The sequence below is a fragment of the Rattus norvegicus genome, chromosome 20 (assembly GCF_021556685.1).
Source record: "Rattus norvegicus strain SHRSP/BbbUtx chromosome 20, alternate assembly SHRSP_T2T, whole genome shotgun sequence".
Lineage (NCBI taxonomy): Eukaryota > Metazoa > Chordata > Mammalia > Rodentia > Muridae > Rattus > Rattus norvegicus.
The window spans coordinates 45,698,898-45,724,713 of record NC_141553.1 but is presented as its reverse complement, the minus strand read 5'-3'; the positions used below and the strand labels follow the sequence as shown (position 1 = coordinate 45,724,713).

General features: G+C 43.8%; 1 protein-coding gene and 1 long non-coding RNA gene across 3 annotated transcripts in view; one reads left to right on the top strand and one right to left on the bottom strand.

Annotated features, from left to right (window-relative positions):
- Nucleotides 1–25,532, bottom strand: part of Lama4 (laminin subunit alpha 4) — a 141,963-nt gene extending 116,431 nt beyond the window's left edge. The window contains 1 exon segment of the mRNA NM_001309447.1: nt 24,894–25,532. Within this exon segment, the coding sequence (NP_001296376.1) occupies nt 24,894–25,088 (195 nt within the window). The 5' untranslated portion in view covers nt 25,089–25,532.
- Nucleotides 1,570–10,215, top strand: LOC120098940 (uncharacterized). 2 transcript variants are annotated; one of them, XR_015645887.1, is made up of 3 exons: nt 1,570–1,619; nt 7,613–7,777; nt 7,902–10,215. It is a non-coding gene; the product is annotated as an uncharacterized LOC120098940 (long non-coding RNA). The 2 variants fall into 2 exon arrangements; XR_015645886.1 differs by having other exon boundaries at nt 1,570–1,652.
- Nucleotides 25,533–25,816: the final 284 nt, after the last annotated feature.

Here is a 25,816-nt window from a genome sequence, read left to right as displayed (position 1 = left end):
CAAATGTGCAAACACTTTGGAAAATAGTCTAGCAGATCTCACAGTACAGGCATTACTAGTTATGAATGAGTCTTATGCTACTGAGCGGAAAGCCATGTGCTTAGAAGAAATAGTATGATGGTCATGTTATATTTAAAATGTGCAAAGAACACCATACCTTCTCTAGGGATGCACACATACAAAGAGAAGTAGAGGGAAGCATCGAGGAGAATTGAAGAAATCAGTCTCATTAAGGGCCATGAATGGGGTGAGTTTGGGGCTGGATAAGTCTTGGCCTTTACATTGGCAATGTTTTATTTACTAAGCTATGCAGAGAATGTACAAATTGTTGTGGAAGTCTGAAAGAGGTAAGAAAAGAGAGAAAAGCACATGATGTCACTGAGGTTGTGCACTGGATTTCCATGTCTAGACCTGGTGAGGTTCTCCAGCATCATCCCTAGGAAGTCAGTAATGTAGTCCTAACAATGATTCAGATGAACACATGTAGCTTCCCTTGCTTCCTGCCTACTTGCCTTGTGGAGTTTTATCATGGTTAAAGCATGAGCATAGGGTTTCCTTCCTTAATTTGCTCTTCCTCTGCTTTTCACCTTACAGCTGCGATGCCCTCCCATGGGACATCCTCTCACAGAGAAGACACTCACTGGCTTCTAAGTTCTGCACGATGGGCGCTTAATAATTTTGATAGCCTCTCATTTCAGTGCTAAACTTATTCACCCTAGGCTACTAGAGAAACCCAGAGAGCTTTAAATACCTGCTTATTTTGACTAGGGTTTTCTTCGTTTAAAGAGAAAGACTTGTTTTATTTGTTTTTATGTGTTGGAGTGTTTGCCTGCACATATGTATGTATGTGCACCGTGTACACCCAACTCCCCCAAAGACCAGAAGGCATTGCGCCCTTTGGGACTGGAGTTACAGATGACTGGGAGCCACCATCTAGGTGCCGGGAATTGAACATGGGTCTGCAGGAACAGTGAGTGCCCTGAACCGTTGAGACATCTCTCCAATCCCTGGTTGGGTTTTTCTTAAGGCAAAGTTACTGATTCTCAGAATCACTCATTCTCCGACTGACAGGTAAGTTAATCCTAAAGTACCAAAGGCTCATATGCCAATTTTCTTTCCTATGAGGAATACTGGGGCCCAAAGTCAGAGCACTTTCTTCTCAGAGCCCAAGACAGCAGCCAGTAATAGAACTCTAGCCAGCGCTAGCTACCCTTAGATTGATACAACGTAAGTGACCCATAGGCTAGACACACAAGCTCTCTCTAGCTGGCCTGGAGCTAAGGGGAAATCAGGAAAACTCTTCGATAATTTAAGATAAACAGAGCTGGGTTGTAGAACTTAAGATGACGTTCTTGCAGCCTGCTGTTTACAGTCTTTCACCCATTATTACTTTACATAAAGGGGAAAGGGGGGAATTTAAAGCATTGATTGCGGCTGTGCGTGGAGCTCAGTTGGTAGCGTGTGGGATGATGTCACAGGTGAGTGGCAGGTACAGGATAGAAGGAGGCCTGTCATTGGACGAGAAGGAAGGGTGGGCGGGAGAAAAGTTTGAAGGAAGGGGAGGAGACGGGAACGGAAGAAGAAGGGACAGGGAGAGCAGCCGGTAGACATCATGGAAGGTGACCTTAAGATTCCGCTCTGTGTATTTACAGGTTGTTATGAATGTTCTTAAGGGATGGATGTGTACTGGGCTTTGTATGTTTAGGTGGGCAATTATATCTTATCAATTGGATCAGAGGTTACTGTGTTGTGTGTTCTTTCATGTGTAAATTTAAGTGTAAGGGAGTGTGGGCGGCTGGTCTGGGCTGCAGCGGAATTGGGATGTGTGTTTCTGGCATGGAAACCTGCCTTGGGAACTAGATAGGTAGAGAGATTGCTGCCAGGCTCAGAGAGAGGCCTTCGGCAGTGTGATACGGGATGAAGCAAAGTGGGTGAGAGGCTTTGCTGACTGAGACTTAAGATATCCAGCAGATATCTTGGGGCACTGAGGTGCTGGACCTAGTGGGGGATAAAAGACAGCCGTTTTTAAATTTTTTTTATTTATTTATTTATTTATTTATTTATTTATTTATTTATTTATTTATTTTACAACAACAGTAGAGTGCTTACCCAACACGGTCGTAGCCATAGCTGCTTAGGATACACACCTCTAACTCCAGCACCTTGGAGAGGACATAGAGGCTGGAAGATTAGTTTAAGGCCATCCTGGACCACATAGGGACTTTGAGACTAGCCCAGAACACACGGGATTCTGTCACACAAAAATAAAACGAAATAAACCACCTGACTAAAGTAGGTGACTATAGAAAAGAAAAGAAATGAAGTGAAAAAGGAATTTTAGTAGAGGAGTATCCTTCACACGATCTATCAACCAGTTAGGAATGGAGAAAGGAAATTCTTTCAATTACATCTTTCTCTTGATCCGTTGCCCCCTTTCTTCACAGGTAGAACACTGCCTTGTGGGTAAAAGCTGTAGCCTCCAAAGTAGAAGCTTCTCCGGGCAGTGTTGCTTTTCACAGTGCTGGGTTTCTCCGAGCTGCCTTTAGCTCTTGGCCCGAAGGGTGGGAGATCTTATCAGAGTCACTGGTTCCAAACTTCGTGTTGTCCTTTTATTTCCTACTCTGATAACTCACTCCTGCTTCTCCACCAATGAAGAGATGGTCCCTCCTGTTCTCTGGCTCCTTTAGCCTTTCTTGGGCATAAATCATAAAGACCCCCAAAGCACAGCAAACCTATTATCTTCTCAGATATCCGCAATTCAACTTTCCACTTAATAAAAACTAAATTATCTCCTGGGCAAGTGTTGTTCCTTGCTGAAGTAGGGCATTCTCTTTAAGGGTAGGCCTTATAAACCTCAATTTAATGACAACAGAATTTTAAATGCTTCATTAGGGGTCCTAGAGAAGAAGTAGTAGGGATGAAAAGGTTTCCTTCTAGATGCATTTCTGGGATAGACTAACATGGGACTGAAAAATAGCTCAAAATTTTAATTGAATACATGTAAGGATTGGAATTACTCTATCTTAAGTTGGGTCACACGTCATGTATTTATAATCTTCCATAGCTTATTGAAATCTGAAAAAAGGGACACTTCTCCCTGTTTAGTTGGTAGAATCAAAACAGGTAAGCATTTGTATTTAAAGCAAGAACCTGTTTCAACTAATCAGCTTTGATTCTCAAGGTAACCACTGTGAACTGGAGGTTAAAGGGAGTAACTTGAGGGAATTTCATAGGCAATGAAATTTTCTTTCAAATGCTCTGTCCTTTCCTTTCCTCCCGGAAGCTCCCCAGGTTCTCTGCCCTTCAGGAATATACACATTTGGATGCTACCTCTTCAGAGCTCACCTCCCCCAATGGCAGGAAATAATGAAAACCTTTGCCTTGGTATCTTAACAAATGTCCACTCCTGTGTGCCATCTCGAGGGCCTGTGTGGCTGCCCTTCATGGAGCAGGCATTCAGTGCATTCTCCTTTAGTGGACAAATGAATTTCTCTCATGCACACGCTCGTGTTTAGGATACCTCTGGCATTCAGACCTCAGGGGCACGGCTACAGTGTCCTGCAATCTACTCCTTCCAGGGACCCCTGTTCTCCGCAGTTACGCTTTTTTGAGACAACCTGGAATAGCAGAATGCTCTAGATTATCAGGGTCTCGGTTTCAGCTCTACCACTGGGGAAACTTTGCCTTGTGCAGTTTAATTTTATGAAAGTTATTGCCATGCTATCGTCTACAGTGGTTATAAAGACCAACTACATTTGTGCAGTTAGATCCAATACAAAGGCAGAGGGCCAATAACTCGTAACATTTCCCCTTCCTCTTGTACCTGTCTGGAAGGGTTGTATGTTGAAACTGCAACTGCTTGGTGAGCTATATCTCTCCATGTCTGTACGACACACAGCTCAGCAGTGACGTTAGGAGGTACAGGTTTACTGCCTTTCTACCACAGAACACATGTTTCCTCTACAGCAGACACTGGAGTTGTTTGATCTGTTACTGAAGTCCATCAGTGCCCTCACAGAACAGGTACTTAGTGAGTGTGGCTGTCTTGACTATGGCCAGAGCTGACTAGACTACCGTGAGATAAGAAGGGCCTTACTTCGGTAAGGCTGTTTACCTAGAACCAGGCAATATCTATCATCTTTAGTTGTGTTGCAGTTGGCCGTACTTCCTGATGAGGATGGTGAAGGAAGAGAAAATGATGGTGTTGGGGTGGAGGTGCATACCTTTAGCCTTTAACCTTTAACCTCTGCCCTTGGGAGGCAGACAGATCTCTACAAGTTTGAGGCCAGCATGGCCTACATTGGGAGTTCTAGGCTAGCCAAGGCTACATAGTGAAACCCTGACTCAAAAAAAAAAAAAAAAGATACAAACCAAACCAAAAGTCCAAACACACACGCGCGCGCACACACACACATACACACACACACACACACACACACACACACACACACACACACACACACGAACCAAAAGAGAGAGGGAGAGAGAATAGAGGTAGGGACAGGCAGAGGGAGACATGATGTTCGTCTCTCCCTCTCCAGGAGATACCTGTGAGGAAAATCAACTTTACTCATGTCTGTCAGACTTATACAGAGTCTCAGTTAGGAGATTTCAGCAACATGAATTCCTTGTTTCACACTCCCACAATATTGAGGGAGGTCTCACTCTGTAGTCCTGGATGGTTTGAAACTACGTAGACCTGGCTGGCTTTGAACTTGTGGATACCTTCTTGACTCTGCCTCCCGAGCTATATATCTGAACACTACTCTCTGGGCATCTTTTGGGAGCTAAGAGGATTGGATGGAGCAAACACTGTTAGTATATTCACATTTTCTCCAAGAGCATATGTCTGACTCTGGAGAGGAAGCACCGCCTGTCAGTCCTCTGTAGTTATCTGGCCTGCCTCACAGCAACATTCTTAACTTAAATATAATCATTTAGAGCTGGTTCTTTCATTTTAAGCTGTTTCTATGTGTGCAGCTAGAAATGGACTGTGAGGTAAACACTTCTGATTTCTCATTAGAGAACACGTCTTGTGGGAAGTTGATTGCGTGACATCCAGCTGTCCCCCCCCCCCCCCCCCCCCCCGTTCCATTCGAGAGATGTGACAATAGGCCCTGGGAAGGGCTGCCCTTTGTGTAACAGACACCAGCGTGCCTGCAGGTGTTTCCCCTGTGAACCAGAAGCAGATGTCTGGCGAGGCAGAATATATGGCAGCTTGACATACCTCTGGATGCATCTAACAGGAAAAATATGGCCCATAAAGTATACTAATAAAATATTCTCATTGGAAATTTGACAGAGCCATGAAATGCACACCTTTGTCCTTCCACGCCGAGAAAGGGTGAAGCTCAGAGACCTTACGACTGGTTCCAACTTTAGGACTGTAGGCTAAATGTCTATTCTTCCTTTGGTATATTTTACGAGACGTGCGACCGTACGAAGCATGTAACCCCTGACTCTATCTCGCTTTCTTACTTGTAAACTGTTAGCCGTAGGGTCACTTGGCATTGTCTGCTGTGCGTCAAACTCTGAAGAAGGCTCAAAAGATTGACATGGACCTTCAGATCAGGGTCCAGTGGTTGTAGGGTGGCGACAGGCTGTTTTCAAACAGTTCGTAAGAAAATAAATACACTCAGCTCCGAGAAAGGAAGAGAAGGCCACAACCACCCCCCCCCACAAACATTACTTCTTTAATTTGGGGGTGCTAAGGAAAAACAAACCAGAACTCTCTGAACACGTGCTAAAATATTTGCTCATGAAATGTGAACACCCTGAACTGTTCACAAACCATTTCTATTAATTTTAGGATATGGAGAGCATCGGGCATTTGCGTAGGGCTTTCGTCCCTTTCATATTTGAGGGCACTTCTATGGTTTTATTTTCTTTCTCATTTCTCTGGAGATTTCGTTTTGAGGCTCTGGTGAGATGACATTTAGTGAAAGTATTTCTTTTGAGCTCACGCATGCCAGGAGCAGAGTCTTTGATGGTTGTTTTGCGGGGAGGGGGGGTAGTTACAGAATCATTTTATAAACTGTCATCTGTAGCTTTGAAATTTTCTGCTTCCAAATAACCACTGCCGTTTGGACAGCTTTTCTGTGGTAGGATAGACGTTTAGTAAGGGTGAAGGTAGAGTGAAGTGAAGTAAAAAAGTGAAGTAAAAAGGAAAGAGACTCAGAAGGAGATGGCGGCACCCACGGCGCTGCCAATCTAACCCATGCATTGCCATCTCCATGGCAATAAAATAGTGCATGGTGGGGAGGGGAAATGGATAGTGATGACTGACTGTTTGCTTTGAAGGAATTCTGTTATCTGTTATTCGAGGGGAAAATCATGCTGATTTTAAAACAATACTTAGTTACAGATGTTTCCAGACCCCTTCCCTGATCCAAGGAAACAAAATACCATTCAGTAACAAGCCCAGATTTAGAGATGGGGCTTGTTCCAATATAAACATTTCTTAGTTAGACCTTCTCTATGAAAGTGCATAGTCAATTTTTCCATATACAGTGGGAAAGAAAACTTTTAGCTTAAAAGGCTTTCTCTGTCGCCCGCAGTATGGAGATCCCGGGATGGGGCAGTTTAGAGAAGGCACTTCGTGGTTTGTTATTGGTATTAAGCTCAACGTTGCCATCTCCCTTTGAGTTACCAAGGAACACGCATGCAGCCCTTGGTTCTGGTTAGGCATCTGGAGTTTGCTACGGTCATTTATTCACTTGGTGTTTCTGTTTTATGTGCCACCGTTTACTTAAGGCTTTGCTGAGGGCTTGGCACAAAGCGGACATTCAACAAACAATCCAGGATAAGCAAACAAGGGAGTTGAGCCTCCAGTTATTCTGAAGGCTCTTACCGGGGCCATGTGGGGAGTCGGAAGACGACTCTCGAATCATCCCACCCTGTGCGTGTTTACTAGGGGTATCTGAGGCATGCTGCTTGCTACAGTACAAGAGTGTGGTAAGAACTGTAAGATACCTATGTAACTACTGAGAGCTGGAGAGAAACCCTGCCACAGTGAAGAAGAGGCAGAGACGGACTCTAACACAGAAGTGAGGGAGTCCAGAATAATTCTTTGGATGGGATGGCATTTGAATAGGACTTTTAAAGAGGAGAAACGGAAGCTAGAAGGCTGGAAAATGAGAACTTCTTCCTTGCTCCTATATGGGAGAGAGGTGCAAGGTTAAGTTTTGTTCTTTTGTTCACTATGCACAGCAAGCATCTTTCACTTCTGGTACTCAATCTCAGTAAAGGTAGCATCTGGGTTTGCTCCCTTTACTCGTTGGAATGTTCTGGAAAGGTTACGTGAATGCCAGCGATTAAGCTTGTGAGAACTCCTCAGCAAGTTTCTGGCTCACAATATGCCCACATGGCCCTTTCTTCAAACATTGTTGACAATACCGAAGACACCCTCCAGTCCCTAGAATAAGCGTTAGGTGGATCTGGAAGCTTTGCTAATTCTTTGTGGCTAGTAGGATCCCACGAGTCACTTTTATGTGGCTTGAGAGGAATTTTGAAAGTGACAATAAATTTCAAGTTAGAACTTATAAATAGGGACAATGTCACTTAACTCTAAAGAGGGACTATTTTTATTTCTCTCCCCCTTCATTCTGTCCAGATGAGGGGAGGAAGAAATGGAGAAAACATTTGGTTTTCTGGCTGAGTGCTCCAAGACTGAGTTAACTCATTGAGCGCACGTGAAGAAAGAAAGGCCCGGATCTCCTCAGTTCTCAGTGCTCTCTGCTGCTCATCGTCCAATCTCCAAGAAGCTCACACAGGGCAGGTAACTGTTCTCACTTAAACTTTTGACCACGTTATTTAAATTTTTATTCTTTCTTGAAATTTATAAACTTCTTTCATGGTTGAACCATGCTCAAAGGGAATCTCTGTTTATTTTTGTCTTCAAGGAGGAAGAAAAAACCCCCACGTTTTCTCTATGAATATAATATTATATTGGAAGATTAAAAGAGAAAAGAGCATAATCAAACGAAAGCTCGACTGGTTTAAAGAAGCCAACTTGACAATGTAATAATAATGCCTTACCATTACAAAAAGAAGAAGAATGGAATCTAATGCTTAATGTCCCAAAAAAGCGAATGGAAGATTGGGCAAAAAGAGCAGAAAGAAAAGGGTCATTTCCAATGGAAATTTGATGTTCTGTATGTCTAAGAAAACAGGCTCAGAAAAGAAATGTGTTGTGTCTGCTGAAATAACAATAAATATTTTGGGGCGAGTAGAACCCAGAGATTTTAAGCATTTTAGAGAATGCATTAACCTTCCTTCATAAAGATCATGACTCCAGGGGTTGGGGATTTAGCTCAGTGGTAGAGCGCTTGCCTAGCAAGCACAAGGCCCTGGGTTCGGTCCCCAGCTCCGAAAAAGAAAAAAGAAAAAAAATAAAAGATCATGACTTCATCCTTACTGTATTTATACCACCTTAAATACATGCTACACTGAGGTACTTCCTCATACCAAAGACTCAGGATGAACCAGGCACAGCAGTGTCCGCCATATTGAAAGTGAACCAGATAGCTGTCACCAGGTTAGAGCTACCCTGTCCCTCTGCTGTCTTACCAAATTTGCTGAGCTTACGGGGCTGCCTTAGCCATCTGTAATACCCTTTCTTCTTTCATTTTGCTCAAGACACCTCTTGATGTTCATAAGTCAAATCTGGATTATATCACAAAGTCCAACAATTTCTGCTGTGAATTGTCCGATTCCCTTTGGGGAAATGGATGTTCAATGTCCTCGCCGTCAGAGTATGAAGACAGTTTCAAAACCAACAATGAAAAGCTCTCCAAATAAAAGTGGAGATGGAGGGACTGTTATGAAGCAGGCTGCGTAGGTCACAGGGAGGTGTAGACATAACCAGACCACATTGGCTTTCTTCATTAAACTTTCATATTTCCATTATTTTGCAACATAATAGGAAAGTTCCTGAAATCATGTAGAAACCTGACTGGAGGCTGTGCAGGGGGAATCCCAGACACAATGTGCTTCGGGAATGATGTGAAAATCTCTTTCTGCAGTTGTTTTGGAACAAAAGTATTACTGTTCACTTTTGAAATATATCTGTCTTTCTTCCTTTTTAACTTTAAGGATTTATTCTTTTATGTTTTTATGTGACCATCAGAAAACGTTACCGAGAAATTCTGAAGTCCTTTTGCACTTGAATATTTAATTTCTAAATATAAATGTGGAGAGTGAACTTTAGGGGGCTGACAGTTGTACGAGGCCCATGGTTAAAATCTCTAAAATGAAAGGGAAGGGGTGGTGACTGTCATTATAGGTTAAATTCAAAATTGGGGTAAGCATAATGACTCAAAGCCAAGAGAGCATCTAATGTGTACGAGTGTGATCTATGCATGTGTGATGTGTGCACATGTGTACACTTATGCATGTGTGTGCGTGACTGAGAGGACATCACGGGCCTTACTCTGTCACTCTTTATCCTAGTCCCTGAAATGGGGGCTCTCGATGAACCTGGAGCTACCTGGCAGCCAGTGAGCTCCAGTGAGCCTCCTGCCTCAGCCTTCACAGTGCTAGGGTTACAACTGTGACAGGAGCGACTATGCCTGGCTTTTTATGAGAGTACTAGACATTCATGCCCAGGCCCTTTTGCTTGGGTAGCAAATGCTATAACCCATGAAGGCTCCCAGACTTCAACTGTTCGAGTAATTAAATCAGTTCTAAGCCATACATAGCTATGAAAGAAGTAGCAAGAAGGTAAAGAATTTGCTTTAATATGCTATGACTCATTGGATGATCCAACACAGTCATCTCCAGGTAATCCTTATCCCTGTCCTTGTTTGTTCCAGGCTGTGCGATACCATAGGAGGTTGGAGATAGAACTCAGTGGTAGAGCATTTGCCTAGCCTCTTAAACAAATAAACCCTTGATACAAGAGGGGGGCTGGCCACCTCTAAAGCATGGAACCTGGCTGTGGTTCCCATTCCAAAGACTCTCTGGGGGACCTTGGAATACTGACTCAAATTCTGGCACTAATGTCTTCCTCTTCAACGATAGTAGCAGAACAATGGTTCCCCACTGTCTGGAATGCTGTGAAATTTCCTGCCGCTTGGGAAGGGTTACCTGGTAGATAGTGCCATGTTTCATAAATACACTAGCAACAAGTGGCCTGGCTTGTAAGACGATTATGAAGATGAGAGCTGGAAATATGTTGGAAAACACGTTATAAACAATGAAGGCTTTAAGTATTGACACTTCTCAGCGGAGTTACTTCTTGTTGGCAATCCCTTTGCTTGGAAGTTGTGAATAATATTTTTTCAATGTCAGTAACTTTAAAAGCATTCTTCTCTCACACAATCCATCCTGACCACAGTTTCGCCTCTTTCCACTCCTCCACAGCTCCCTCCCCCACTCCACATCCACTCCTTCATTTTTTTCTCCAGGGAATAGCAGGCCTCTCAGGGATATCAATGGAACACTGAATAACAAATTATAGTAAGGCTAGGCCCAAACCCTCATTTCAGGGCTGGGAGAGGCAATCTTGTAGGAGGAAAAGGTCCCAAGGTCGGGAGGAAGAGTCAGAGACACCCCCACTCCCACGGGTAGGAGTTCCACAGAACAATGTCAACGACTTTCGAAGAGCTAAACTCTGCAAGAGACACAGGATTTGCTAGATATTCATTATTCCTATACATCATAAAGCAACATTTAAAAGGCACAGCAATGGGGCTGGGGATTTAGCTCGGTGGTAGAGGGCTTGCCTAGCAAGCACAAGACCCTGGGTTCATTCCTCAGCTCCGGAAAAAGAGAGAAAAAAAAAAAAAAGGTTCCACAGTGAACCTTGAGGACACCAAGATACGGAGGGAACAGTTTGTAAAGTAAGTGACAAACGAGAGAATTTTAGACGCTCATTTTCTTAATTTTTTGCTGCTGTTCTGAATGGAATTAGTTTGGCTTTTGGAGACTGGCTTTTTGGATGACACATGAAATGTCATATTCTTTTAGAGACAGCAAGACTGAGACCTTTTTAGGGCTGTGTAGAGTTAACAGACCACCCACTTTTTATTAAAAGGACATTTATATTTTAAGGTAAAATGCTGACTCTAGGGATAGACTATCAGCTTAGAAAAAGAAAGCCTTAGCAAAACATCTGGGTATGGCCAGGAAGACCAAAAGATAACGGCTAACTCGTCCGCTTGTCACCACCCACCCTCTTCTCAGAATTCCTTTGTTGTTTTTTCTCGGCGCTCCCACCCAGGTAATGACTGAGACAAAAGGGGAATTTCCTAGGCAAGGGCCAAAAATATCATCAGACAAGGAAAAGGAAGCATAAAAATATCTCTCTGGAGGGTACCAATTGTTAAAGGGTTGCGCTCATGTTAGAAGGTGCTCAGAACAACCTCGAAATTCCGCAAAGCCAACCATTAGTACTGGCTGGAGACAGGTATGTATCCTGCTGGGATCTGCCAGGAAGATGGATTCCAATGACATTTCGGAGCCCTGTCACGGTTTATAATGTCAACTTCCTAGGCCTCTGAGTGGTAGTTTTCGAACACACTAGAACAGAGAAGCCCTATGAAAACAAACAGTAAAAATCTGTGAGGAATTCACGTACAACCCAAGAGAACCAAAGGTATTTTGACTCCACTTAAAGTTATTGATTTATTGGGACTGTGAAAAGGTCCCAGTATACAGTCCACCCTCATGATTAAATAAATCTCTATAAATATCAGCAGTACTGTCGCCGTCTCTCTCATCCTTGCTCTCCAAACATAGGGCGAGCCGTCTTGGTAAAAGCGTGTCAGTGACCCTAGTCTCTGATTTCTCCTTTTTAGATAATGGCTGTCATGCAAACATAGAACGTTTTATTCTTTCCTGGGTGATCATCAGTGCGACAGCACATGTCACCCAGATTCTGGGCTGTCTGCTACGCTACTCAATCCATCCCTGTTCCAGATTGAGGTTTACAGAGCACAACCTTCACCGTGATTCTCTTTGTTCTATAATGAAATCTTCAGTGACTCCCTGTCCTCCATTGTTAACCAACCGAGACTATTACTCTTCCTCGTGTGTCTCTGTCTCCACTCAACCTTGTCTTATCATGAGCTCCCCCCACCCCACCCCACGCAGACCTTCAAGGTCCGAATTGAAAGCCACACAGGCCGGTGCATTGACTTGGCTCCTTCCCACCAGAAACAAACGTTCTTTCTAAACTCTCTAGGCTTTGACAACATAACGGTTTCATTGTTTGCATTCTTAGTATGCTTGCTCTATGTCTCTGATTGTGTTTTATTCATATTTGGAGAGTACGTGACATTTAGTGAGCATTGGAATAAGGGCCTGTATCCAGACTTCATGCTCTGACCTGAGTAAATGACTTTATGTTGACTGAGAGAATGAGGTTATCAAAGCTGATGAAGCAAATATTCCTAAGTGCCTAAGGAATATAAGGTGGTAATTCAGGGTTTAAATACCATTTTGAATATTTCCAAAAAAATAGAATTAAAGTTAATTGCACTATATCTATAAGGATGTACAGCTAATATGAAATAGTAGCACATTTTCATTATTGGCTAAAGTTCAAATAAAACGATGACACTATTTTATCACCAGCTCCCTTTTGCAGTTATGAATTATCTCATTAAATATTGCTGAATATTTTGTTTAGCTGCTGCTGTGGGTTGGATCAAACCTCTGAAAATTCAGCTGCTGAGACGCTCTAAGTCACAGTTTGACTATATTGGAAGATGAAGCCCATAGGAAGATAATAAAGTATAAATGAGGTCACATGGGCAGGGCCTTCATGTGAGATGACTGTGTTCTTCTAAAGACACAAGAGATGCACAGAAGGAAGGTTTCAGGAAATGTGCGAGTGTAGCTTTCTATCAGCCAGAAAGAGGGCCTCCCCCTACAAGCCAGGTCTTAGGCTTCAGCCTCCAAAACGCTGGAAAAGGTATATTTCTGTTGTTTAAGCGACATCATCTGGGGTGTCTCATTATGTCGGTCTTAACCGACGAACACATTGAGTGAAATAACATAAAACACGAGGTTAGAGAGGAAAGGGAGGGGTAAAGAGATTCCGAGGATTGAAAAGTCTAAGGATCACCAGGCTCAAAGATATCCTCCTCCAGGTTACAAGGGATGGACGTCGCTGATGACTTCAGCCCCAGCCGCTGTGCTAGTCCCAGAGAGACTGCCTGGGTCTGTCCAGACCTAACCAGGGGTGCTTTGGGTAACTCTCTGCATTAAGCGCTTGCTCCTTGTTCCCCTCTCTCAGACAATGTGTATTCTACGGTACTTGGCTGTTTCTTTGTCTTCGTTCTGAGTTGAATCTTTGCCTGGAAATGTGAGAAAGTAGGCAGCGTCTAAGGGTTCAGCTCAGTTTCCCAGCAGATTGACCTGCTGGGATTGACCTGTTGACCATTTCTCCAGAGGCAGCTCAGGCTGTTTCCTCGTTCTTTTGATATAGTTTTGAATCATGAATCCACTCAAGACTCCGCTGGGGAATGAATGCTCAGCAAAGCTGAGGACATGGGTACAATTATGTTCAGAAATTACTTCAGCAACTCTTGTTCTCATTTCCAAGAGAAGATTGCTCTGTTCCATTATTACCAATCAAGATAGTTTGTTCTGTAGCTGTGTAACTTTACGAAGGTCAAAGCGTGACCATCCTACTCACTTGAATGCTCTTTACAGACTGGTAACTGTCATTCCAGGTGGTAATGGGGACCTTAGCTGAGTTTAAGATCTGGAGACAGATGTTAGACGATATTGGAGTGAGAAAATTGAGAGCTTGGACGCAGAATGCTCAGCGATGACGTTGAGCAAACTACTCAGCTGCTGTGCAGCTCCACTTCCTGTTTGTTATATGGGGCTAATATGAATGCCTTCCTCAGAGGTGTTAGGGGGAACAACGCAAAGAGACACATAAAGTGCTCAGGACAGCACCAGGGCCCAGAGTACTAACCAAGCGTTTAGCAATTAAAGCTAAAATGACCATAGAACTCAGCCAGTAAACGTCCCACACAGGGTGAGACACAGCTACCTCTTAAGGTTGTAACTGCTGCCTCGGGGCTGAAGCAAGGTCAGGGAGACCTGGAGCCCGTAGGGTGAATGAGGAAGCCTGTTGGACACAGGAGACATCCGGGAACTCAAGTGGTGCTTGCTTCCTTGCAGTTGTCGAACGAACATGCTAGAAACCTCAGCTGGAGGAATCGCCTGGACAGTTTTCACTTTAGGGAATTAATTGTTATGCATCTTGTGACATCATCTTCCCAGCTCAGGATGCTCTTTATTCCACAGAGACTTGTCCTGAGTCAGGACGGCATCACAACTGTACCCGTTCTTAAAGAATCAAAGTGACAATCTATATTCCAGCAGATTTCCCAAGGAAATTCCTCTCTGGCCACCTCTTCCTGTCATTCCCTCAAGGAAACACATTTTAGCTATGGAAACTGGGAAGGGTGGGATGGGAACAGAAAACCCTCCATGTCGTTTTATACCTTTATTCTAAAGCCAGTTCCAAATGTCCATATGTGAGGCTGTGTTTCCAGGAGGTGGCACTGTCCTCTGCCTCCTCAAAGCAGCATTCTGCATTGTTTTTCGACTTCAGAGTTATATCTTTTAGAGTAAGTTCTACTACCTGATCATTGAGATTCACTCAGCTATGACTGGGTTTTAATATCTTGCTCTCTTCTTCCTAATTATATTTTTTTAAAAAGTATCCCCTTTCTAGATCCACAGAACCCCCACCTTTCCCAGCCTATCGAGATTCAAATCTGGCTGTATTTCAGATTCAGTGTTTCTATATTTCAATGGACCAATGAGGACGCTGGCTAGGCGAGAAGGCGGAGTCTCATTCTGAGGCCTGGCTTTGCTAGCTCAGGTGGTGTGAATACTGCCCCTCTGCACCATGTATAAGGTTCAGTCTTTTAGACCCTGCTGCCTGACAGCCAGCAATCATCAGTCATTTCCCAAAACGAAATTCCTCACAAAGCCTGGCTTCCAGAAAGTTCCAAGCACATGTTTGTTTCCAAATGTGATCTGCTGGATCTAGAGCAAGCTTTAAATTTTTTTTTTTTTCTCCAGTAGCATTAAGACCTAGTGGACAACTCTTCAAGGCATCGTATATATAATGAGGTGGTTTTGTTTGATATTTGTACTGCATCAAGCTGCTGCTTGTTTTCCCTACTGCTTCCACTGTGAACTCTGCCAGTTAATACTTGACTGGCACCTAGGTATGGATGTGTGCTCTCTTTCTGTGGCCTCATATTTTATTTCACCCTAAAGGGTCTGAGTAGAAGAGGTGGGAGAATCTAGAAAACCTGGCATAGGATTTATTGACCACAGGAGGACATACCTTGTATGCATGGGGGTGTCTGGGGCTCATAGTGTCTGAGACACTTCCTTGGTGTGTCATCATGGAAGGCTCATGTCTGTGCTTGGCCCATGCCCTTACTTGTAGCTATCCCCTAGCCTCACTCACAGAAGTTATTGGGAAACTGGGGAAAGTACTCCACTAAAGTGTTTTGTGTCCCTTCTTCCAGGCCATGGCCCTATGTTTTCCATGCTCTCTGGATTTTTAAGAACTTGGGGTTTTAAAGGATAACAGCTATAATTTGTTCCTTAAGTCTGATGGAGCGGTGTACATCACTGGGATAGGTCATTAGAAGGAACGTCACCAACTACAATTACATCATCTTTTTCCTTCTCATTTTTTTTCTGGATAAAGAAACTGGGGTCACAGGAGATGAGGGGACTTGCCCACGCTCCTTAATCTTCCAAGAGTGATGTGCTTATCAGTGATGGAGGGAAGAACCATCAAAGTTAGTCTATACCCATAGCTCAACTTTACCTGGGGCTTCAGTCCTCTCTGAGTGGTGACTCAGGACAAGGGCACAGCGAAGCAATAAAGACAAAAATGAAGAATAGTATAGCGAAGTAAGTAATTTCCTTCATGTAATGTCAGGGTATGATCATGACCTCTTGTTTAAATGCTGATGGTAACTAAGTCCACCCAAGCAACTGGGGCAAATCCAAGGCAGGGCCAGAAGACACAGTTCCTTGAGCTGTCTCTCCAGAGTCTCCCTGATCCCCTCTGCCCAGCTTCATTCTTCCCTGAGAGCAGTGGGTCTCTAAGCTCCCTTTCTAGCATCAAGCATCTGTTGCTTTCTTTGGCTTTACAGTTCAGGGCACAGTAGGGTTTGAATCCGAGGATGACCTCCCACTGGCTATCAGGCAGGTTTCAAAGTAAGCAGGTCTCTTTCATGCTGACTTCTGTGCTGCCATAAAGGCTCCAGGGCTTGTGTCTTTGTGAGTGGAAATCAGAGGGCCTGTTAGCATCGATGGCAATGGACAACAAGATCCAGGGAAGACAATAGAATACAGCAATTATTTACACACTAACAATGAAACATTCACATCCAAGCAATGAGGCTTCACCGGTCTTCAAGGGTCAGGTATATAGCATGTCATCTGTGGCCTGGGGATTGACAGAAAACAGCCCGTGGCTACTAAGATTTGTGGCAGAGCAGTAGGAAGAGAGGTGGCACTTAGGATGTTCTTGGTGGCCAAAGTATGTCACCCTTCTCAAGGGCCAGCACACACATTGTGAAGCTTAAAAAGGCTCGTAGAATAACTTGCTACAGATTAGGTTTGCCACATTTCAAGATTGGAATGTATGTGTGTGTATGTGCATGTGTGAGGGTGGGGGCTGGTAGGGGGTAGGGTTGGGGTGGGGGACTTGAGAGATGCTCAGGGGTTAAAACAGTAGCTGCTCTTCTAGAGGACCCAGGTTCGATTCCTAGCACCCACATGACAGCTCACAACAGTCTGTGACTTCTGTTCCAGAAGAGCCAGTGTTTTCTTTCGCTTCTTAGGATCCTTCCTGCAGGCATGGGGTGCACACAAACTCACACACACACCCACTTAAACAAATAGATAGATCGATAGATAGATAGTTTTTAAAAAAAGAAACAAGCCCAGAAACAAAACAAAACACTGAGATGTGGGATTTGTGCTGTGGTATCACATACTAAGAAAAAAAAATCTTTTTTTTCTTTTGAGCACTATGTAGCCATTTGACCTTTTTATTTGAAGATTCTAGGCAGTTCTCTAGTCCTGTGAGGATGGCTCATATCGCTCTTGCTTCCAGCTATTACGTTCTTTAGTCTTTCAGGCCTACATCGGCGTTTATAGAATGATTTAGTCCTGTTCTCTGCGTCCCAGGGTACTTGGTACAGATAACACTACTCCCTGTAGCTGTCATATCCTCAAGGCAAGCTTCATGCACGGAACACACTTTAGATCCCCAGAGTCTCTGATATTCTTTAAGGCAATGATATTACTCCATAATTTCACAATAAATATAAGGAGATCTTTCAGCTCTAGGGCGCAGCACAGACTTACACTGTAGGCTACAGGAAACTTGTAGTAATGCGAGTTCTAGAGAATTTAGCAGTTTTCGAGGATTTATCACGGTAGCTACTTCCCTTCATGAGATCTCTTACCTTCCATGAAATACAAGCTTTAAACAACCTTGGAAGTTAAGAAGAGGGGCCTTTTGTGCAGTATGGTCATTTTTAAGGCACATCTACCCACTTTTCTCTTGTTCTTAAAGAAAGAAGCAACTTCTGGTGTGTTTTTCTTTATGCAGAGTATTTGGGTTTGAACATGGAAAACTTCCCACTACCATTCGGCCTCCAGAATGCTGACTCCCCCCGCCCCCCAAAGTTTCTCATGACAAAAAGGCAGCTCCTCGGAAGGCAGGCTGCCTGCAGCTGAATTTCATTAGGACTTTGATGGGAAACTCAATATGGAATTACAAACATCTGTGGTTAAACTTCCCTTTAGCAAGCCGTTTCCCAGAATTTAACTTTACCACACCAGGACCAAAAGAGAAACACAGTTGAAAGTAACAGGCTGCTCTTGTGAAACCCAGGAGAGCATTTAAGTATCTGTCTGTGGTCACTATATCTTCACGATCTCACTGCTCTATCTCCCATGCTAGAAAATGAATAATTATTTAGAAATTCTAATTTTGACAGTCGAAGCATGTGCCAAAAAATTGGGTTTGGGTCTTCTAACTCAAATGTATCAAAATTATATCTGGCCGCCATCATATTTATATGATTCTTATAAGCAAGCAGGCTTTCCCTGGCCTTACGCACATCACTAACTATCAGCCAGATTTTGAACATCAGTGAATTTGTCCTTTCGTTTTTCCCACGACTTAATTTCTTTCCCTCCATTTTTTTTTTTTTTTTTGGCTTGACTTTATTGTTAATGTTATTCGGCTTTTCTGGAGATCCAGAAAAACACATCATTTTTCTTAGCCACTCAGATACTGACCTTATTTCCCGTGAAAAGCCACTTGAAAACTATTAGAGAACGACTCTAAGGGACACGCTCTAGCCCCTCTGCTCTTGGGTTGCACAACTAGGGACTATGTAGAAAGAAACGAAATTTACAAAATTATTAAAGATTTAGATGACCAAGTACGTTTGGCAAGACACTAAGCGTGCAGTACCTGGGCTTCACGGAAGTCACAGGGAAGAAGGGAGCTGAGAGGGAGAGGAGAGGCTGAGGCGAACTGTCTTATAAAACCTGCATACATAGGCATCTACGTGCAGCATTACAGCAATCTTGTGAGGCAAAATATGCTTTTAAATTTTGTAATAAGAAAGGCAATCCCTAAAAAATGACCTAATCTGCTCAAAGTCACCCCGCTGAAAGTTTAAGCACTGATTCACTGATTCACATAGCTCTCTGGCCACACGCCCACAGTCTGCCTCCGATGAAAGGTGAGTTTCAAATAGGGTAGGGTAGCAAGTCAGTCGCCCCTGGACTAAATCTGGCCTTCGGATACCCTTGCCTAGGAGAAATTTTAAAATTCAGTCATCAATTTCAGTTAAGAATCCAGATTCTGGTTTTTGTTATTGTTGTTGTTTGTTTGTTTGTTTGTTTGTTTGTTTGTTTTCCTTCTTTGAGACAGGGTTTCTCTGTGTAGTCCTGGCTGTCCTGGAACCCACTCCGTTAGACCAGGCTTGGCCTCAAACTCTGAGATTTGCCTGCTTCTGCCTCCTGAGTACTGGGATTAAAGGTTTAAGCACCACCACATCCTGCAAATCTTCTCTTTAAAAACAGACAAACAAGCTTCCAGAAGAGCTAGCAAGGCTGAACTCTGCTCTGGAGGATGGTCTACTGTCATTCAGGGCTGGTCACCCCAGGACACTCTTCCTCCTTACCTGACTCCCCTTAGATATTTCTTTTTTTGTATGGTTTCTGTAATAATCTGAACTTTAAGAATTCCTTTGGGCCACAGGATCCAGGAATTCTATTCATATATGTACTCAAAAGAACTGAAAACAGGGACTCAAAGCAAGATACTTATATATCATTGTTCATAGCAATATTCTTCCAATACCCAAAAGGAAGAAACCACATTTATTTGTATGGGTGGATGAACAAACAAATGCTCTACACATGTACATCCATGTGTGTATATATATATAAATTATATATAATACTTATTATATATTCATCATATTGTATGTAATATATTATATATTCATTATATAATATACAATATATAATACTCATTACATGTTCATTATATTATATACACATTATATTGTGTGAGTGTGTGTGTGTGTGTGTGTGTGTGTGTGAATGGAAACCTTAACAACAGCAATTCTGACACGCCCACAGTGTGAATGAACTTTGAAAGCTCCTACATGTTGTCTTCTGACCACCATTCAAGCACCCAGGCACATGCATGCTACCCCGATCCCCACAATAAAAGAAACGGAAGAAAAAAAAAATGTACTCAGGGAGGCAGGGAAGGCATGCTACCCCAAGTCTTCAGTTGTCTTAACAGTTCATGCAGTTCACAGACTCTTCCAATAGCATCAAATGGTGCTTTGCACGACGTTTTATACTTCTTCATTTAAAAAATAAAGGTTCCCCAAATTTTAATAAAATGGTCTCTAAGGATGGTTCCGTACACTTTCTAGACATTCCTGCACAGTCAACTTGCTTTTAAAGGTGACCACATCCCCGACGGAGTCACTTCCCAGCAAGTGGTTCAGGCAGCTGCCCCTGTACCTATTTCCGAGTTTTCGAATTGAGATGAAACTGTATAGTTCTACTGACTTATCATAGCCGGGTCAGGAAATGTCTCGGGTAGTGTTAATTTCGCCACTGCTACGATATCCTAGTCTTCCTAAAGTAAGCTGTACATTGCCGTTGGCGCATGGAATATCACGTCTTCCTGTTCTACCTCATTTTCTCCATGGTCCTTAGCTCATAGCCACTCTTACAGAGCGGCTGTTCTGCTTTGAACAGTGTTCAAGTCACTCAGAAGGTGATGGTAAAACCCCATCCTTTATTTTCTTTTAATCCCTCTTGCTACCTGCACTTTTCTCTCTGTACAAGGCAAGTCTCTAAATGGGCTTATTGTGGGAATGAAAAGTGGGAGGCTCCAAAGACCTGATCTAATGCTGCCTCAGCAGTCCCGGATAGCTGCCTAGGCTGGTGGCTGGAAGCTTTCTTGTCTGCACAGTCCTCTTCAAGGCAAGGGGCTGAGATAAGGAAAAGGAAAGCAGATAGTGAAAGAGATAAAGATGTTCCGTAAACATTCGGCAACACTGCAATGGCAGGGAGCCTAACAATGTGTGGGGCACGCACGGGATCCCATGTCCTCACAGAGAAGAATAGAGGGAAAGTCCCTCAGAGTTAATCTCCTGTAGTGCTTCTTTAAGCAAGTCAGTTCGTCTTGAGTGGCATGGCATGGCCATGGGCTTATAAAGCAGTGATATTTTTGGAGGGAAGATAGCATGGTAATGATATTAACAGTAAAGCCCTCTCAGGTTAGACCAGGTTAGACCAGGAAGTCCTATGTTCTCCTCTCAGGGAAGTTTCCTCACCTTTATCATAGATTTCTCTCATTTTTTTTTCTCACCAGTAGTAAGGATAAAACCCAGCTCCACCCATTCCTGCTTGCCCTTCCCAGCATTCTTCCTTTGCCCCACATTTCTCAATGTCATTGCCTGGCCTCCATCTGGCTTCTACTGCTAGCCCAGTGTTCTCAACTTTGGTGGACTCCTGCCCTGTGTCTCAATAAACAAAACTCTCTCTTTCCCCAAGGATACTTTGATACTTGTTCCCTGGCATCATTCTTTCTCTGTCTCTCTGTCCCTTCTTTCCCTCTGGTTCCCTGCACTTCTGTGTTAGTCACGAAGACTTTAGCTAGATTCTGATCACTTCAACAAAACCCACACATGAAGAGTTCCCTGCCTGTGTTTCATTATTTCTAGAAATTGCAACATCCCAAGGGCAAGAGGAGAAAGAAACCTTTTATTTCTCTCTCCAGTTCTGTCTGGGCAAACTAACTGCATTACCCAAAATAATACATTCTCTCTCTCTCTCTCTCTCTCTCTCTCTCTCTCTCTCTCTCTCTCTTTCTCTCTCTCTGTCACACACACACACACACACACACACACACACACTACACATACACATACACATACTCACAAACACACTCATTCACACACTCATATGCAGACTCACACATTCAAACATACACTCATACATACACACCATACACACACACGCTCACCCGTGCATACTCATACACACATTTACACTCTCACGCACACTCACATACTCAGACACTCATACATACACCCCCCCCACACACACACAATGTAAACTGGGTTATACTTGCTACAGTGCACTTGACAAAGTGAATAGGCTCTCTCTTAAAGTGTTGTCAGGATACTGAAAGTTCCTTTTGAAACTAGTAGTCTCCCTCTTGCCCACGCTCTCCTACTGAGAAATCCCTGTTTTCACTACACACTCAGCAAGAGTGGACTCAGTAATTTGCTTGTCAAGAAGCAGCAGGTAGGAAAATCCTCAAGTCGAGTGTAGAATTCTCTCTGGGTGTGTCTCTCTCACATTCTTTCCATCCTATGGGACCCTTCCTTCCTGACCTGCTGGTCTTGTCTGTCCTTTCATTGTGTTAATTCTTCATTCCTATTTGCTCTCAGCTCACACTGAGTACTACTGTGGGTCAGAGACCCCGCCTTAGGACAGCATCCAGTGACAGGGGAACTGGGGGGAGAGCATTGGGGGATTTCTGCCAAGCTCCTCCCACTGACCCATGCTTGCCTTAGGATTTTTTTTCTTCCTTCCTTCTTTTGGAGAGTTGGTCGAAGAATGACCATTCATATAAATCCAAGTCAAATAAAGTGGAAATATTTTTAGAGCACCCTCCCACCCACATTTTGAACCCCTTCTATGAATAATGTGACTGTATTCTGTTTATGTAAATACAGTTTCCTGACCCAACCCAGTAAAGTAGTTGTGCCATGTTATTAAGACTCTGGAATGTATTTGATTTAAGATCTGCTCGCAGGCTATAAAGAGCATGGGAAACCTGCTGGTAAGGCGCTGGGATCATCCTGAGACCACAGGCAAGCTGGAGGAGGCTTTATGGGAAACTATCCTTTGGAAGCATAATTGTGGCATTCTACCCCGACTGCTGTGATCATCCCTGGGATGACTAATATCTTCTCTCTCTTCCCTAGATTCCTCAGCTAGTAACTTGACCCTAGTAGACCCTGACAGTATTGCACATTTGACAGTCTTTCTGGTCAGAAGGACGTAGGCAAACAGAGCTCCAGTCTTAACCAACATTAAGGCTAAGTAAGACAGAAGCATGAAAGTCTCTGAGAAAAGAGCACCAAATAAGGACTAAAAAAAAAAAACAAAACAAAATAACTAACCCATTTATGGTAATAACTCAGCATGTTCAAATCACTTACACCTATGTCAGACACTGAAATATTTTCATCACGGTAACTACATAAAGTCTAAAATAGCTATCAATTATTTCCCTAAGCCTTGAAGGTCTGGTTTTGTTTTGTTTTCAGCAAGTTGGGCAAACTATTACTTGGGTTAAGCCAAAGCGCTTGCCCTATAAACATGTTTAGCAAGCTTACCCTCTAAAATGCTTTGTTAACATTGCCCTGGACCTGTGTTTGTATGGGAAATTACTCACAGCCTCAATATTAACTTTAAGGTTCTCTAACATTCAAATAGTTATTACGAGTTGCTAATACAGAAAAAATAGCTGTGCATGATAGAATCATCTCTTTGGATTTAATATATGCAGACACAGAATGCCAAGATAAGTTGAATTAAGATGAATAATGAAAAAAAAATCTAGCGTACGGTTGGGGCACGGTAAAGATTTATTTGTTGTTTATCTGCAATTCCAGTTTAATTGAGTATCCTATACTCAATATCAATCCTGTCAAGCATTTCATTCAGGGACTTTCCCTGCTGGAAGCAACAGGTGTGGAGACAATGTTGCTTGGGTCAGTTCCAAGAATGCAGAGAAGCAATCCCTCCCCATTGATGGAGTTCGGCTGCTCTGACTGACCTGGATCCTGGATGTGATCAGAAGCCCCTTCTTTCTCTCTCTTTCTTTTAAAATAGACGCATGGGGTAGACCTTATGTCCCGAAATGAGAGACTGGGACACTCGAGTTCTACCCACCTGACTCCTTTCTGAGGAAGCATGACTAGGACTTTCACTTAAGAAGAACATTCTCGCATTTTATTTTTATCAACAGTGACAACTATAGTTATCTTCTTACCAATAGGTAGAATTAGGGACAACAGTTGAGACTCCAGTGACTTTTAACACTATTATCGATTCATAACATTACTTAAGCTGTAGCACTATAGACACAGGTATAGTAGTGTGTTCATTTGTGTGTGTATGTGGTGTATATGTGTGTAGTGTGTATGTGGTGTATATATGTGTATCTATATATGTGTGTGTGTTATGTGTGTGCTGTGTGGAATGTGGAGTGGGGTGTATGTGTGTGGTGTGTATGTGGTGTGTATGGTTTATGCATATGTATATGTGTTATATGTTGTGTTTATGTGTTGTATGATATGTGGTGTGTGTGTGCTGTGTATGTGTGTGTGCTGTGCGTGTGTGGCATTAGGTCAGTAGTTCTTTCCTTTCCCATGAACTTAGGTGACTTCATTTTCCTCCTCCGTAGCATCCCCCACAGCCTGGGGGACGCTACTGTCTATCCAGGCTCAGAGGCTCTTAAATCACTTACTGTGGACTCGTCCTTCTCCAAATGTCTACAGTGCAGCTGTCTCTTTACTTGAAAGCCTCTTGATATAGAAAGACAGTAGCTATTTGAATAAACATTTGATCAATAGTTATATCCTGATCGGCTTTATGTTGGGAATGGAGCGTGATTTAATCTTGCTTCTGGATTAGAATGGTCTGCTTTTGTTTAAGGTATCTGTCCTGCAAATTTCTAACAGCTTCCTTCACAGACAACCCCCAACTCCAGTACCCCACCCCCAGACCCCACCCCCAGCACCCCACTCCCAGCACCCCACTAACAGCACCCCAGCACCCCACCCCCAGCACCCCACCCCCAGCACCCCACTCCCAGCACCCCAGCTTTGCAAAAGACCTTTTGTTTAGTCTGAGACAGGATAGGTCTTTTTAGTAATATTGCTCCCATTGTTCAAACAGCAAAGAACAGGGAGACAGTAATCGGGACACGCACATTAAATGCCAAGGCTTGACAAAATGACTTACTGGAACACATCAAAAGACCCCGCCGCATACTGCATACATTTCTCCTGTAGTCTAAGAGACCCACACAGACATGAGGGGTACTCTCACTGGAACAGAGAAACCTGTTCCAAAGCCTCAACTTTCAACTGACAACCAAAGGGAACTTTCAAAACAGAACCCTTTATTTCAACCGAGGGGACCTAGTCCAGATGCAAGTCTGGCTTGTCAAAAAGATGGGGAAAAAGAGGATTGTGGCTCAGCTGGTAGACTTGGTATACACAGGTGCGGAGCAGGGTGGCAAAGACAGAGTACTGTACCTCAGCAGCTGGCGGCAGGCGTCCCATTGTCACACGGGAGTCGCTGGTCTCAGATGGGTCTTGCCTGCCGACCACTGCGCTCCCCTCGATGTCAAAGGGAAACGCATTGCCGTCCCCTGACGCCGCGTTGGAGCAGACAGCACCCCAGAGGAGCCACAGGGCCAGGACTGAGCACCAGGCTGTGTTCCAAGCCATCTCTCTGCTGATATTCAACAGGGCCCTTCTTGGAACGAAGGATCTGGGGGGTCTTGGTGGGTACCCCCCAAGAGATGCAGCGATGCCTGATGTTTTGTCTTCTCTGGGCCTGCAGTATTTAGATCCAGGAGCCCAAGCTGCAACTTTGTTGTTGCCGTATTAAGGAAGAGGGAGCGAGAGTCAGCGTGGTCTCTTCTCTCTCCCTTGCTTGCCTTTAGCTTCCATTCACCTCTCTCACTTTGTCTCGGGTCTCCCGCCGCTCCTGGGACTTAGGTTCTGGGACCTACAGATGGATGGAACGTAAATGCTCCGCGAGCATCAAAAGGAAGCGGAGCGGGACTGGCATGAGCCGGGTGAGCGCGCCTGGCCACCTCCTCTCCCTGGCGGCTGGGACCGAGGACGGCGCGGCTCTGGCTTCCTTCCCACACTCATTCTCACCACTCCCTTTCCACCTTCCCCTTCCAGGCCCTCCCACTTCAAGTTGGCTTTCAGACCCCGAGGTCAGGCCTTTCCTAGACGCTGGCTTCCCCTCCCCCTCGCAGTTTGGAGCCTCTCCAAGGACTCGAGATGAATATTCAGCGTTCCTGATTGCTTCCCCACATCCCTTATTTACGTAGCCCAGGCGCCGGATGTCTGATCTATATTTATATAGATTTGTATGTGGCCCCCACTAGTGTACAGGAAAGTGGGTGGAAAAGGGATTCCAGGGGCGGGCCGGAGCCTGAAGT